This window comes from Passer domesticus, chromosome 4 (genome assembly GCF_036417665.1).
Source record: "Passer domesticus isolate bPasDom1 chromosome 4, bPasDom1.hap1, whole genome shotgun sequence".
Lineage (NCBI taxonomy): Eukaryota > Metazoa > Chordata > Aves > Passeriformes > Passeridae > Passer > Passer domesticus.
The window spans coordinates 3135224-3148105 of record NC_087477.1 but is presented as its reverse complement, the minus strand read 5'-3'; the positions used below and the strand labels follow the sequence as shown (position 1 = coordinate 3148105).

At 55.0% G+C, this 12882-nt stretch overlaps 2 protein-coding genes across 3 annotated transcripts in view; both read right to left on the bottom strand.

Moving 5' to 3' along the window:
• Positions 1–12882, bottom strand: part of LOC135299814 (zinc finger protein 271-like) — a 593489-nt gene that overhangs the window by 210909 nt on the left and 369698 nt on the right. The window lies entirely within an intron of this gene.
• Positions 3564–10777, bottom strand: LOC135298372 (uncharacterized). 2 transcript variants are annotated; one of them, XM_064415936.1, is made up of 13 exons: positions 10105–10777; positions 9762–9851; positions 9227–9331; positions 8486–8557; positions 7787–7858; positions 7514–7585; positions 7329–7427; positions 6782–6889; positions 6063–6134; positions 5622–5693; positions 5201–5314; positions 4407–4572; positions 3564–3881 (listed from the first exon to the last, which is right to left on the bottom strand). In XM_064415936.1, the coding sequence occupies exons 1-13, from the start codon at positions 10337–10339 to the stop codon at positions 3737–3739; spliced, it is 1422 nt and encodes a 473-aa protein (XP_064272006.1). In that variant the 5' UTR covers positions 10340–10777; the 3' UTR covers positions 3564–3736. The 2 variants fall into 2 exon arrangements, with proteins under 2 accessions (XP_064272006.1, XP_064272007.1); XM_064415937.1 differs by lacking the exon at positions 10105–10777 and having other exon boundaries at positions 9762–9975.

The following is a 12882-nucleotide window of genomic DNA, read 5'->3' as shown; positions in this document are numbered from 1 at the left end:
TCAGCCTTGTTGGCCTTCCCCCTAATGCTCACCCATAGGCATTCCACTTCATCATCACTAATTTCAACATCCATGGTGTCCAAAGCCTCTCTAATAAAAAGAGCCACACCTCCACCTCTTCTCCCTTTCCTGTCTCTCCTGAAGAGCTTGTAGCCATCCAGTGTAGTGCTCCAGCCATGTGAGGCATGCCACCACGTTTCTGTGATGGCAATGACATCACAGCTCTGCTGCTGGACCATGGCCTCCAGCTCTTGCTGTTTGTTACCCATGCTGTGTGCACTGGTATCCATGCACCTCAGTTGGGCTGCTGATTTCATCCCTAACTCAGGCTTACCAGCCTTGGGCCTGCTTCCAGACAGCCCAGCTGCATCCCGTTCCCTCTTCAAACCTACTTTAAAGCCCTCTCAACAAGTTCTGCAAGCTCATCAGCTAAAATCCTTCTGTCCTTAACAGAGAGATGGAGCCCATCTGGTTCCAGCAGGCCAGGTGCCATCAAAGCTGCGCCATGATCAAAGAATCCAAAATTCAGCCAGGGACTCCAGACCTTGAGCAACTTGTTGGTGATATGAGCTCTCCTATTGCTTTCACCATTTTTCTCAGCCACCAAAGGGACTGAGGAAAAGACTACCTGTGTCCCTGTCCTATCAACCACTTGTCCCTGTGCCCTAAAGTCTCTTTCAATGGTCCTGACACTCCTCTTCTCAATCTCATCACTGCCAGCCTGGAGTTTCAACAGTGGATAATAATCAGAGGACTGAATGAGCCCAGGAAGTCCCTCAGGAATATCCTGCACCTGGGCCCCAGGGAGGCAGCAGACCTCTCTGTGGGGTGGGTCCAGTTGACATGCGGCCCTCTGTTCCCCTCAGAAGGGAATCACCCACCACGATTACCATTCTTTTCTTTTTGATGTTAGAGCTGGCAATCCATGTTACAGATTAATCATAATTGGGAGGCTCTCTGGGCAGATAATTTTCTTCTTAATCATTTGGCTGAATCTCTAGATCCAGTGACTCATACCTATTCTGAAGTGGCCCCTGGCTAGGGGACGGGGGTCGGGAGGAATTTTTATTATAACCTCCCCGTGCAGGGACCATTTCCACTCCCCTTCTTCTACAGTGTCCTTCTCTTGCCTGACAGTGCGCGGCATAGGAGTCCTGTGACTCTTGCTGGGCCTCCCATAAGGATGGAAGGGCTGAACTCCACCAATCTATTTCCCTTTCACTTTCCCTGATACTCCTTAGTCTTTAAACTTCCTCCCTAAGCTTGGCCACCAGTGAAAGGAGATCATTCACCTGTTCACACCACAGGCAGCTTTTCTCCGCACTGCCCCCTGAAACCACTGCTAAGCTCAAACACTCTGCACAGGAATGGGTCAGGACAGACACATTCTTTTTGGAGGGTTCCATCTAGTTACATGCACTTGTACTAACTACAGTTTTCGATTGTGTAAAAACCACTACTACCAGAAACCCCAAAACCACCCAACCAACAGAAACACTGCAAACAACACACAGTAAACCTGCCTAAGAAGAAAACCTGCAACCCTGCCTGCTTGCCCTGCCTGTGCACACTGCCTCGTGAATTGTCCCTCAGAGACATGCCAGGGCCCTGTTTGCCCACTCCTGTTTGCCGCAAACCCTAGAGGCCTCTTTTAATCCGCTGGCTAACCAAGGAGGGAGGAAGCTGCACCCCATCCCTGCGTAACTCACAGGCTCTTGATGGCTTCCCTCTTTTCCTGGGCATGCCACTGGAGGAGGTCCAGGCCCAGTTGGTCCCAGGGAAGGAAATGTGCCCTCAGCCCAGGGATGCTCAGCATGGGCTGCCCCATCCCCCCAGGGCCCCGCCACTGGTCACAGCAGCCCCTGCCCGGCTCCTGCCTGCCCACACCGTGGCCATCCCCAGCTGCCCCTGGGCACGGAGCTCAGCCAGTGCTGATCCTGGCTGGGCTTTGCTGCTGCTACCACCCGGACACTGGGGTGACAGCTCCATCTCTTTAGTGCAAGAGAAGAGCTGGGCCAAGCCCTGCCCACCTTCAGTAGGGGCCAGAGAGCAGGGCCAGTGCCTTCAGGGGTAAACGACCTTGTCTGGCTGGAGGCAGCATCTGCACAGCAACAAGCTGTTAAAGCAGCTGGCACAGGGACATCGGGCATGGGCATGGAGATGTGCCATGCGATTAGAGGTCCAGTTCTCCCTTAGGTGTTTGTCAGGACATATGAAGGGAGAAAGATACAACTGTGAAAGAGGCCATGGCAAGTGACACAGTGAACAGAGTCTTGGCTATTCCTATGATGCACTGCTTGTGCCCGTCCTGCAAGCAGAAAATCATCGGGATTCATCAGAGTGGAATCAGGACATGTGTTCCTGTCTTGCTTTGAACCTCTAAAAGATCCGTGGGGAGCGTGAGCCCGTGCTGTGCTGCACTGCTGAGCTGGCAGCACGCTGGATACGGGCAGGACGGTCTCTGTTTCCCCCAGAGCTGGGGCCTGCAGGCACCTTGCCGGCCCTTGGCACAGGCTGTGCCAGCCAACAAAGCCCAGCAGGCCGGGAGGAGAGCCCGGGGGCAGCGCAGCTGCTTGGGCAGCGGCTGCTGCCAGGGACACGGGCCAAAGCCATCCCTGAGCAGCCACTGCCACCCCTGGCCCTCCCTGCCCCGTGACAGCTCCCCCAGCCCCAGGGGACAGGCTCAGGCCCACTAAGAACACACTGGAGCTTTGCTCTTCCCCTCTGTCTTGTCCTCACCATGGGCACCCCGTGCAGTCACTGCCAGGTTTCAGGAAGTGTCTCTCATGGAGGGACCCCAGCAGGACTGCTCAGAACCCCAGTGCCCTGAGCCTGCTCGGGATAATTCCGGTGAGCTATGCCAGTCTTGTCCAGGTTGTGTAAGACTAACATTAAGAATTAAAGGCAATTTTACATTTATTGCCAAACGGTCAGAAGATTCTAGGTTTCCCTGACTGTAAAGCTACTTTGTCAAATACAGAACTATTGGAGGAAAGGGGAGCAAATATCTGGTTTTTGTATTATATGAAAAACTTTTCTCAATGTTACAAAGGATAAACATATCTAAATGTTTCAAAATGAAAGACAAAGATAACATGAGGGTGCTGTTGGTCTGATGAGCCCCATGCCCAGCTGCTGCCTGCCCATGCCTGGCTGTGTCCAGACGAGCAGCTCCGCCAGTGCTGGTGGTAGCACACAGACACCTGAGCTGAAGCTGGACTCAAGCCTGTGATAGATGAGTAATGTGACAGTTGACTCTCACAATAAAGGAGAAATATCATGTATATTTGTTAAGAGAAGTTTTATATATTTATAGATATGTTTTACCCCCTGTTGTGTTGTTATCTTGGGATTACCTGAGTTTGAGACATTTAAGAGGGTCACCTTGCTACGACGGCAGCACCTGACCTCCAATCGAGATGTAAGGAAGTAAACTCCACCACTGGTCATCAAAGACAGAGTCAATGGACAGAACTTTAAGAAGGGCAAAAGAGTTGAAAGGTGAAACCTCCATTGTGTGGATGAGAATGTGGTGGGAAAAATCCTCTACTCCCGGCACAGTAACATTGTCTTTATTCAGTAACCTGTTATATTTCTAATAAGGTTTTTAATAAACATCTAAAATTTTTACAAGTAAATATAACCTTTCAAATAATCCATTCCCTGGCTAGAGGGCTGCACCTCCTGTCCTGGATGGGCAGCTAGGCCAGTCCCTTCAGGGAGAGACGGATCTGTTCTAGGCAGTGGTTGTAGCATACTTCCAGCTACAAGCTGGTAATACACCTGTGGAAGGGACAATGGACACTGGCACGGAGATGCACGATGACAGGCCAAGTTCTCCATGACTGAGGTATTTGGCTGGACTAGCACCAGAGGTGCTCCTGTGGAGAGAGGAGGTGGCTGAGGCCCCAGCTGCCAGTGGCACACAGGGACCCTCGTGCACAGCAGGGCCCAGAGCTGGCAAGGCTCCCCAGCACGGCTGGAGCTGCTGGCACAGCTGGGCCCAGCTGGACAGCTGCCCCTCAAGGCCCCGGCCAGCAGGGCACGGCTCTGGGCAGGGTCCCTGGCCAGGAGCGGGCCCCAGAGCGCCTCTGCCTTTCAAGGGCAACCTCGGCCCTGCTCTTTCTCCTCCCCACCTCCCTCTGCCTCTGCCGCGTGCCCCTGGGGCTGCTCTTGGCCAGGCAGCCTCAGTGGGAGCCAGCACTGGCTGCAGCCCCAGCGGGGCCCCCAGGACAAGGCCCAGCAATTGAGAGGCCAATGGAAGCACTGGGCAGCAGCAGAACCCTCAGCAGAGTTATTTGGACAATCATGGACTGGCCACAACTCCATTGCAACCTCAGTGGGAATGCTTCCTGTCTACATAAGGCTTTCAAAAGAAGCTCTTTCAGGGAAAGATGACCACTCACCATTTCTTCTTCCAGTAACACCAGATTTTGACACAGCACAATATGAGAATTAGGTGCAAAAGAAGCAGGCCTGCCATTACCCCTGCCCAGCAGCCTGTTCCCATATAAAAGACCCTTCCGAGGCCCTTCTGGGCATCAGGAACACGTGTTGTGGTGCCGGCTGCATCTGTGGGAGCAATGGGGAGCGTGAGCCCGTGCTGTACTGCACTGCTGAGCTGGCAGCACGGTGGATACGGGCAGGACGTTCTCTGTTTCCCCCAGAGCTGGGGCCTGCAGGCACCTTGCCGGCCCTTGGCACAGGCTGTGCCAGCCAACAAAGCCCAGCAGGCCGGGAGGAGAGCCCGGGGGCAGCGCAGCTGCTTGGGCAGTGGCTGCTGCCAGGGACAGGGGCCAAAGCCATCCCTGAGCAGCCACTGCCACCCCTGGCCCTCCCTGCCCCGTGACAGCTCCCCCAGCCCCAGGGAACAGGCTCAGGCCCTGTCAGGACCCAGCGCAGCCCCTGCCCAGTCGGGAGCCAGGGCTGGCTCTGGCCCTGGGCTGGCGGCAGGGCTCCCGCTCGGGGCTGCTCCTGTGCCTTGGGCCTCTGGGCACTCAGGGCCAGCTCTGCAGCAGCTGCAGCGCCAGGGACGTTGCTGCAGCAGTCCCGTTTCCCCGGGGCTCTGAACCAGCTCCAGAGGCCTGGAAGCTGAGGTGCCTCCAGCTTTGGCTGCTGCCGGGCCGGGCAAGGGCAGGCCCTGGGGGAAGAGCTGCTGCCACACAGCCCCGGCCAGGGCTGAGCCCGGCACAGCAATTACCTGCTGTGCCTGTGCCCGTGTCTGGCTTTGCCTTCCTTCCTGCAGCAGGGGCTGCCCATGGGGAAATGCTTCCTCCAGGATGTGCCTCCTTCTGCACAGATGTTTGGTCCATCACTTCAGACAGGAAAAAGGACAGCTGGATTAGATGGAAGAGTTCCTGATTTGGGTGCTGGCATCTTCAGGATGTCATGCTTGTCCAACATGGGGATAGGTTTCAGAAAATGTCTTGGCTTTCAGGGCAGGGCCAGGGTTTTCACTTTCCAAACAGCTGCCATGCCTGAGCCACAGGAGCGGTGAGGGGATCGCAAAGATCGAGGGCACACACGTGCATGGTTCTGTGCTGGTACCTGCAGCGATGCCCCCCTGGCCCAGCTTTGGGCTCTGAGCTGGCAGCTCTCCCAGGGGAAAGGCCTTGACCTACCCTCAGCATCTCCCAGAGACTCCGTCCTGGACGTGGGTTGGGAAGCTGCACCACCTTCACCCGCAGGTCCAGCTGCAAAGAAAGGCAGGACAGAAGAGCTCCTGTGGCACTGCAGGAGATCCTCAGGCTGCCCAGAAGGCTCAGCCCCGGGGCACAGCTCTGGGCCTGGCCCCTTCCCTCTCTGCCCTTCTCTGTGGCTGCACAGAGCACATCGAATGTGCTGGCACTTGCATTGCACACGGGAGGAAGATGGAGCAGCTAAATGCTCCTTCCTCCCACTGACAGTGATCCTGTGGGATCCCTCAGGGCTCCAGAACGGAGCAGGGCAAATTTTCCGTATTCCATCAACCTTCAGATGATCTTAAGTGAAAGGGCAAATATATGAGCTCTTGCCACCTGGTCACTGTGTATTCTCTCAGGAAAGGTACATTGAGCACTTGCCTCCAGGATTTCCCATGAATCTCAAGCCATAATCCAGCAGGTTTTCCAGATAATCCATGTCTTTATCCCATCCTGGAAGTTTGCAAAGATCAGAACCATTTCCATGATGTGCTGGGATCCCCTTCTGCCTCAGGGAACTGGGCACTGCATGTAGGTCAGGTAAGGCCATGGGAGCCAGATGTGAATGGACAAGGCCAAAGCTGCTCAGGGGCCTGGGGAGCTCTGGGAAGGCTCATGGTCAATCCCTATCTTATTTGCAGGCCCTGTGCAACATCCCTGGAGAGGTGCCTGGAGCAGCCCAGGGCCTGTGGGGGTTCTCTTAGTCGCACAAGGGAAATGCTCCTTTAATCCTTGGAGAGAACTGCAGCAGGCAGTGCTGCAAGTATCCCCTGCAAATTCCCTCCTGCCTGTCCTCCCAGCCACCCTTCCTCCATCTGCTGAGACAGCTCCCACAGCCCAAAGGCACATAGTCAAGCCCTCTCAGGACACACTGGAGCCTTGATCTCCCCCTCTGTCCCTTCCCCACCATGGGCACCCCATGCAGTCACTCCCAGGTTTCAGGAAGTGTCTCCCACAGAGGGACCCCAGCAGGACTGCTCAGTACCAGAGTGCCCTGAGCCTGCTTGGGATAATTCCCCTGGGTTTTGCCCTCACTTCCAGGCAGCAGAGACAGCAGCTCAAGCCTCAGCAGGGCTCAGGCCCAGAGGCACAGATATTACCTCCTGTGCTTGTGCCTGGCATCGCCTCCAGTCCTACAGCAGAGGCTGTCATGGAGCCACTGCTTCCTTCGGGAAATGCCGCCTTCTGCCCAGCGTCTCCATCCACTTCTGGAGAAAGGAAGAGGGACGGCTGGATCAGGTGGGGCTGTTCCCCACTGGGCCCTGGCATCTTCAGCAGCCAGTACTTGTGAAAGACATGGTTAAGGATCAGGAATCCATAAAATTTTCTGGGTAGACCAGGGTCCACTTTCATCATAACACCGTCCCATAGTGATCATGCTGGAGACTATGAAATTTCAGGGGATCTCAGGCTCGTGGTGCAGTTTGGGCTGCCTGTCAGCTGATGCCAAATGCCTTCCTGCAGGGGCTGGGCAGAAGCTGCCGCCAGGCCAGGCTGGGAAACAGCCCTGCAGGGCGTGAAAGCAGTAGCGGGGCAGCGAGGCTGCCATGGATCCCTTCCCACTGTGCCGGGCACGGCGTGTCCAGATGTGCAGCCAAAGCCCCCGGCTTCTGAGTCCCAGGGGAAGCATGAGAGAAATGCACCCACCTTGTCTTCTCTCCAGATCACTCAGCATCTTCTCCATGTGTTTGGATGCCTCCAGGAACTTACTCTCTCCTCTAAGTTTGTTCTCCAATCTCAGGAGACCTTAAGAGAAATATTTCCATTTCCCAGGAATGGGTCCCACTAAACCAGTGCTCAGCCTGTGGGGTCAGCAGGCAGACACTACTCACCCCTGCCAAGGGAGCTGGGCCTGCGTGCAACATCCACCAATGGACCTGGGAAAGTCCTCCCTGCAGACACACCTGTAACTCAACAGCCACAGAAGCTTCTGCCATCTCTGCTGATCTGCACTGGCACGACTGAGCCACAGGAGCGGTGAGGGGATCGTGCAGGGCGCGGGCACACACGTGCATGGTTCTGTGCTGGCACCTGCAGCGATGCCTCCCTGGCCCAGATTTGGGCTCTGAGCTGGCAGCTATCCCAGGGGAAAGGCCTTGACCTACCCTCAGAACCTCCCAGAGGCTCATTCCTGAACGTGGGTTGGGAAGCCAGATCAGTTTCACCAGCCGGGTTAGCTGCAAAGAAAGGCAGGACAGAACAGCTGCTGTGACTCTGCTGAAGATTCTCATTCAGGCCCAAGTGGCAGTGGGTGCACCTGGGTGTTTGGTGCCCTCCAAGGCACTCCCTCAGCTCTGCCTTCCACTCAGGAGCAGGAGCAGGGGGACCTCGTGCCTGCAGTGGCCCCACACTGGGATGGAAGGAGCCCCTTGCGGGGCAGTCGGGGCAGAAAGGACTCCCTGGAGCTGCCAGCAGCTCTAAAGCCAGCCCCTTGCCGGGCCAGGGCTTGACAGTGGCAGCAGGAGCAGCTCAGGCTCCCCGGGGCTGGCAAAGGAGCTGCCAAAGGCTCAGCCACGGGGCACAGCCCTGGGCCCGGCCCCTTCCCTCTCTGCCCTTCTCCCTGGCTGCACAGAGCACATGGAAGGACACACTGCCATTGCACACAGGAGGAAGATGGACAGCTAAATGCTCCTTCCTCCTACTGACAGCAATCCTGTGGGATCCTTCAGGGCTCCAGATGGGAGCAGGGCAAGGCTTCCAGAATTCAACAACCTTCCTACTCTTAAGGAAAGTGGGACATGCATGACCTTTTGCCACACTGACACTGATTATTCTCTAAGTAAAAAGGGACTTTGCGAACTTACCTCTACTATCTGCCGAGGTCTTCAAACTCTCATCCAGAAAGACAAGCATGGAATCCATGTCACGATCCCAATCTAGAAGGGAGCATAAAACGGAACTGCTTCCATGCTCTGCTGGGTTCCCCTTTGGCCTTTGGGAACTGGGCACTGCAAGGGGGTTGGGTAAGGTTGTGGGAGTCAGATGTGAATGGCCATGGCCAAAGCTGCACAGGGACCTGGGGAGCTCTGGGCTGGCTCCTGGTTAATCTCCACATCCTTTACAATCTTTGCCCGCCATAGACCTTATGCAACATCCCTAGAAGGGCAGCTGGAGCAGCCCAGGGCCCTGGGGCTCTCTCCCTCCTCACTGAGGGAGACTTCCCTAAATCCCTGGGGATAACTGCAGTATGTAGTGCCAGAACCACTCCTGCCTCCTTCCCTCCTGCAGTCCCTCTCTCCCTCCATCTCTTGGCACAGCTCCCCCAGCCCAAGGGCACATAGCCAGGCCCTTACAGGACACATTGGAGCCTTGCTCTCCCCCTCTGTCCTTTCCCCACCATGGGAATGCTGTCGCTCCCAGGTTTCAGGATCTCCCTCCCACGCAGGGACCCCAGCAGGACTGCTCAGTACCCGAGTGCCCTGAGCCTGCTCGGGATAATTCCCCTGGGCTCTGCCAGTCTTGTCTGAGCTGTGCCTGCACTGCCAGGCACCAGAGAGGGCAGCTCAAACCGTAGCAGGTCTCTGGTCCAGAGGTACAACAATTACCTCCTCTGCCTGTGCCTGGCATCACCTCCCTTCCTGCAACAGAGGCTGGCATGGAGCCACTGCTTCCTTCGGGAAACGCCACCTTCTGCCCAGCCTCTCCATCCACTTGTGGAGAAAGGAAAAGCAACAGCTCATCAGGTAAGACTGATCCCCACTGGAGAGGTGGCATCTTCAGGAGGCAATTCTTGTCAAAGACATAAACATCCTGGGTAGGACAGGGCCCACTTTCATCAAAACACCCGCCGTTAGTGATCAGCCTGGAGAATGCAAAATCGCAGGGGCTCTCAGGGTGGGCATGGCCTGTGGTGCAGTTTGGGCTGCCTGTCAGCTGATGCCAAATGCCTTCCAGCAGAGGCTGGGCAGAAGCTGCAGCCAGGCCAGGCTGGGAAGCAGCCCTGCAGGGCGTGAAAGCAGCAGTGGGGCAGTGAGGCTGCCATGGATCCCTTCCCGCTGTGCCGGGCACGGCATATCCAGATGTGCAGCCAAAGCCCCCGGCTGCTGAGTCCCAGGGGAAGCATGAGGGAAATGCACCCACCTTGTCCTTCCTGCTGCATTTCCTTCAGTACTTGCATCTTGACTATGGCTGGCTCATGGGGTTTCTTGTGACCTGTAGCTGGGTAATTCCCTGTCAGAGAAACTTAGAGCAACATAGTTCCATTTCCCAGTGGATTTCACAAAACCAGGGCTCTAGCCACAGAAGCTTCTGCCATCTCTGCTGATCTGCACGGGCACCACTGAGCCGCAGGAGCGGTGAGGGGATCGTGCGGGCCGAGGGCACACACGTGCATGGTTCTGTGCTGGCACCTGCAGCGCTGCCCCCCTGGCCAAGCTTTGGGCTCTGAGCTGGCAGCTCTCCCAGGGGAAAGGCCTTGCCCTACCCTCAGCATCTCCCAGAGGCTCCGTCCTGGACATGGGTTGGGAAGCTGCATCACCTTCACCAGCAGGTTCAGCTGCAAAGAAAGGCAGGACAGAAGAGCTGCTGTGGCACTGCAGGAGATCCTCAGGCTGCCCAGAAGGCTCAGCCCCGGGGCACATCCCTGGGCCCGACCCCTTCACTCTCTGCTCTTCTTTGTGGCTGCACAGAACACATGGAAGGACACACTGGCATTGCATATGGAAGGAAGATGGAGCAGCTAAATGCTCCTTCCTCCCACTGACAGTGATCCTGTGGATCCCTCAGGGCTCCAGAAGGGCAAGGTTTGCTGAATACATCAACCTTCAGAAGAACTTACGGGAAATGTTACAAGTAATCTCTTGCTGGATTGACACTATTTTTTTGTCAGGAAAGGTACATTGAGGACTTGCCTCCAGCATCTGGCGAGGTTTTCAAATCATCATTCACCAGTATTTCCAAATAATCCAAGTCACGATCCACATCTGGAATGGAACACAGACCAGAACCATATCCAATGTGTGCTGGGATCCCCTTTTGCCTTAGGAAACTGGGCACTGCAGGAGGGTTGGGTAAGGCCATGGGAGACAGATGTGAATAGACAAGGCCAAAACTGCACAGGGGCTGGCTCTGGTCACTCTCCACCCTCTTTGCAGGCCCTTTGCAACTTCCCTGGAGGGGTGTCTCGAGCAGCCCAGGGCCCGTGGGTACTGTCTCCCTCCCACAGAGGAAACCCTCCCTAAAGCCCTGGGCAAAACCATCCACAGCGCTTCCCAGGGAGCAGGGAGCGCTGTCCCGGGAAAGGGCAGCCAGGCTGCCGGCTCACCTGCTCCCCGTGCTTGCAGCGGAGCAGCCTGGGCAGCCCTGGCAGGCAGGGCCACGGCCAGGAGCAGCAGGAGTAGGAGGCGCAGAGCAAGGGCCATGGTGCCTTGCCCTCCGCCAGTCCCGCAGCTCTTGCTGCCACCACTGTCCCAACACCGCTGTCCCAATGTCAGCACCGCTGCTGCCACCGCCGCTGCTGCCGCAACAGTTGTGCTCAGGGACTGACTGCTGGCTCCCTGTGCTGCTGTGCAACCACGGGGCTCTGGCACCTCTGGCACCTCTGTGACATCAGGGCCTGCTGTGACCTCAGCCTGCTGTGACCCCAGAGCCTGCTGTGACCTCATGGCCTTAGCTGTACCCCCAAAGTGTGCCCCCATCTCTACCAATGGACTGCCCTGATTTGTTGGGAAGGATGAAAGTTTGACAAGAAAGTCTCACAGCTATGTGTGCTTGGCAGAGAGATTTTTGAATGTGGAATCTGAAGAAGAAATAGAGATGGAAGCAAGTTTTGATATAGAATAAAAGAATTGCTGAGCTACTCTTAGTGGATAACTAAGAAGGTAAATGGTGTGTTAGTTTGAAGGGGGCTTTATGATCTGGATCAAAGGAGAAACCCACTTGAAAGAAGTAGATGCTTTCACCAGTCATGAAGATAGCACAGGGAACAAGACGGGTGATGTTGCAAGTAGAAGGAAGCCCTCAGAATTTTCAACAACTTCCAGTTTAAACTGTAATGTACTAACTTTTAGTTATTGGAGAACAATAACATGAATGTGGTACTTACAGTAGTTTGACAGGTTATAGGTAAATGTTAAGGTACCGACTGGTTCTTCTCTCTTAAGATGCCCAGCAAAGAAAAGTACATAATGCATTGTCAGCAAAACTAAAGGGTCTTCAGGCTTGTGTGCAGCTGGAGCTGACAGCTGCAGGCACAGGCTCTGTCACCCACGACCCTGGACTGCTGTAATGTCTTGGATGTAAGAAAGTGCATTATGAAGAGCTGCCTGGAGTCCCGCATCCCCCATTAAGGCTATTACACTGATTGTAATTGCTTTGCTTCATCCAAGGGCCATTGCTCAGCAAAACCTGCAGGGACACAGGGTCTTGTTTGGGTGGAGGCAGCATCTGCACGGCAGCAACACGCTGGTAATGCAGCTGTGACAGGGACATCAGGCATGGGCATGGAGATGGGAAGTGTGTGCCAGGTGTGTCCCAGACTGAGGTGTTTGGCTGTTCTTGTGAACTTGCAGAGGGGCAGCTGTTGAGAGAGGAAGTAGCTGCAGCCCCAGTTGCAGCTGGGACACTGTCCTGGCATGACTTTATGATGCTTGTATCCCCATTTGTGGGTTGAGCCCAGAAATAAGTTTTGCACCTTTAGGTCTGGTTCCAACAGTGAAGGGGGGACAAGAAGAATGGTGGAGTTTGTTATCAGAAACTGCTCTTGCACCTCTGCATCCTTCTCCTGCACTGTGTTGTCTGCGGCAAGGACAGACAGCAGGATAGAGCTCTACTTTGATTTTTAGTTAGTTTTAGCTAGCTAAAGCAGAGAATTTCTCTGGACTGTGGTTTTTCTTTTTTTGTGGAACTGTTTAAACCTCCTCTGGACTGAAAACCCAGAAGAGCACCAGCAGCTCACTGCTGTGGCCCACCGGGCTGGGCCAGGCTTGCAGCATTTCCAGTGCCAGAGGGACTGACCAGAGAATGAGTTAGCAGAGCTATAGCCCACGAAGGTGACTTTCTGAGCATGTCATCTCTTCTAAGTGGTGAGAGGTTTTATTGTTTAACATTGTTCATCATTTTTTCTGATGGTGAATTCCTTGCCTATTAAATAAAGAGGGTTTTTATCCCATTTTCACAAAAAAAAAAATCTTTTTCCCAATCTAGTTGGGGGAGGGGCCTCTTGAATGTGTTTCCTAGAGAATGCCTTTGGAGGTTATCTCCC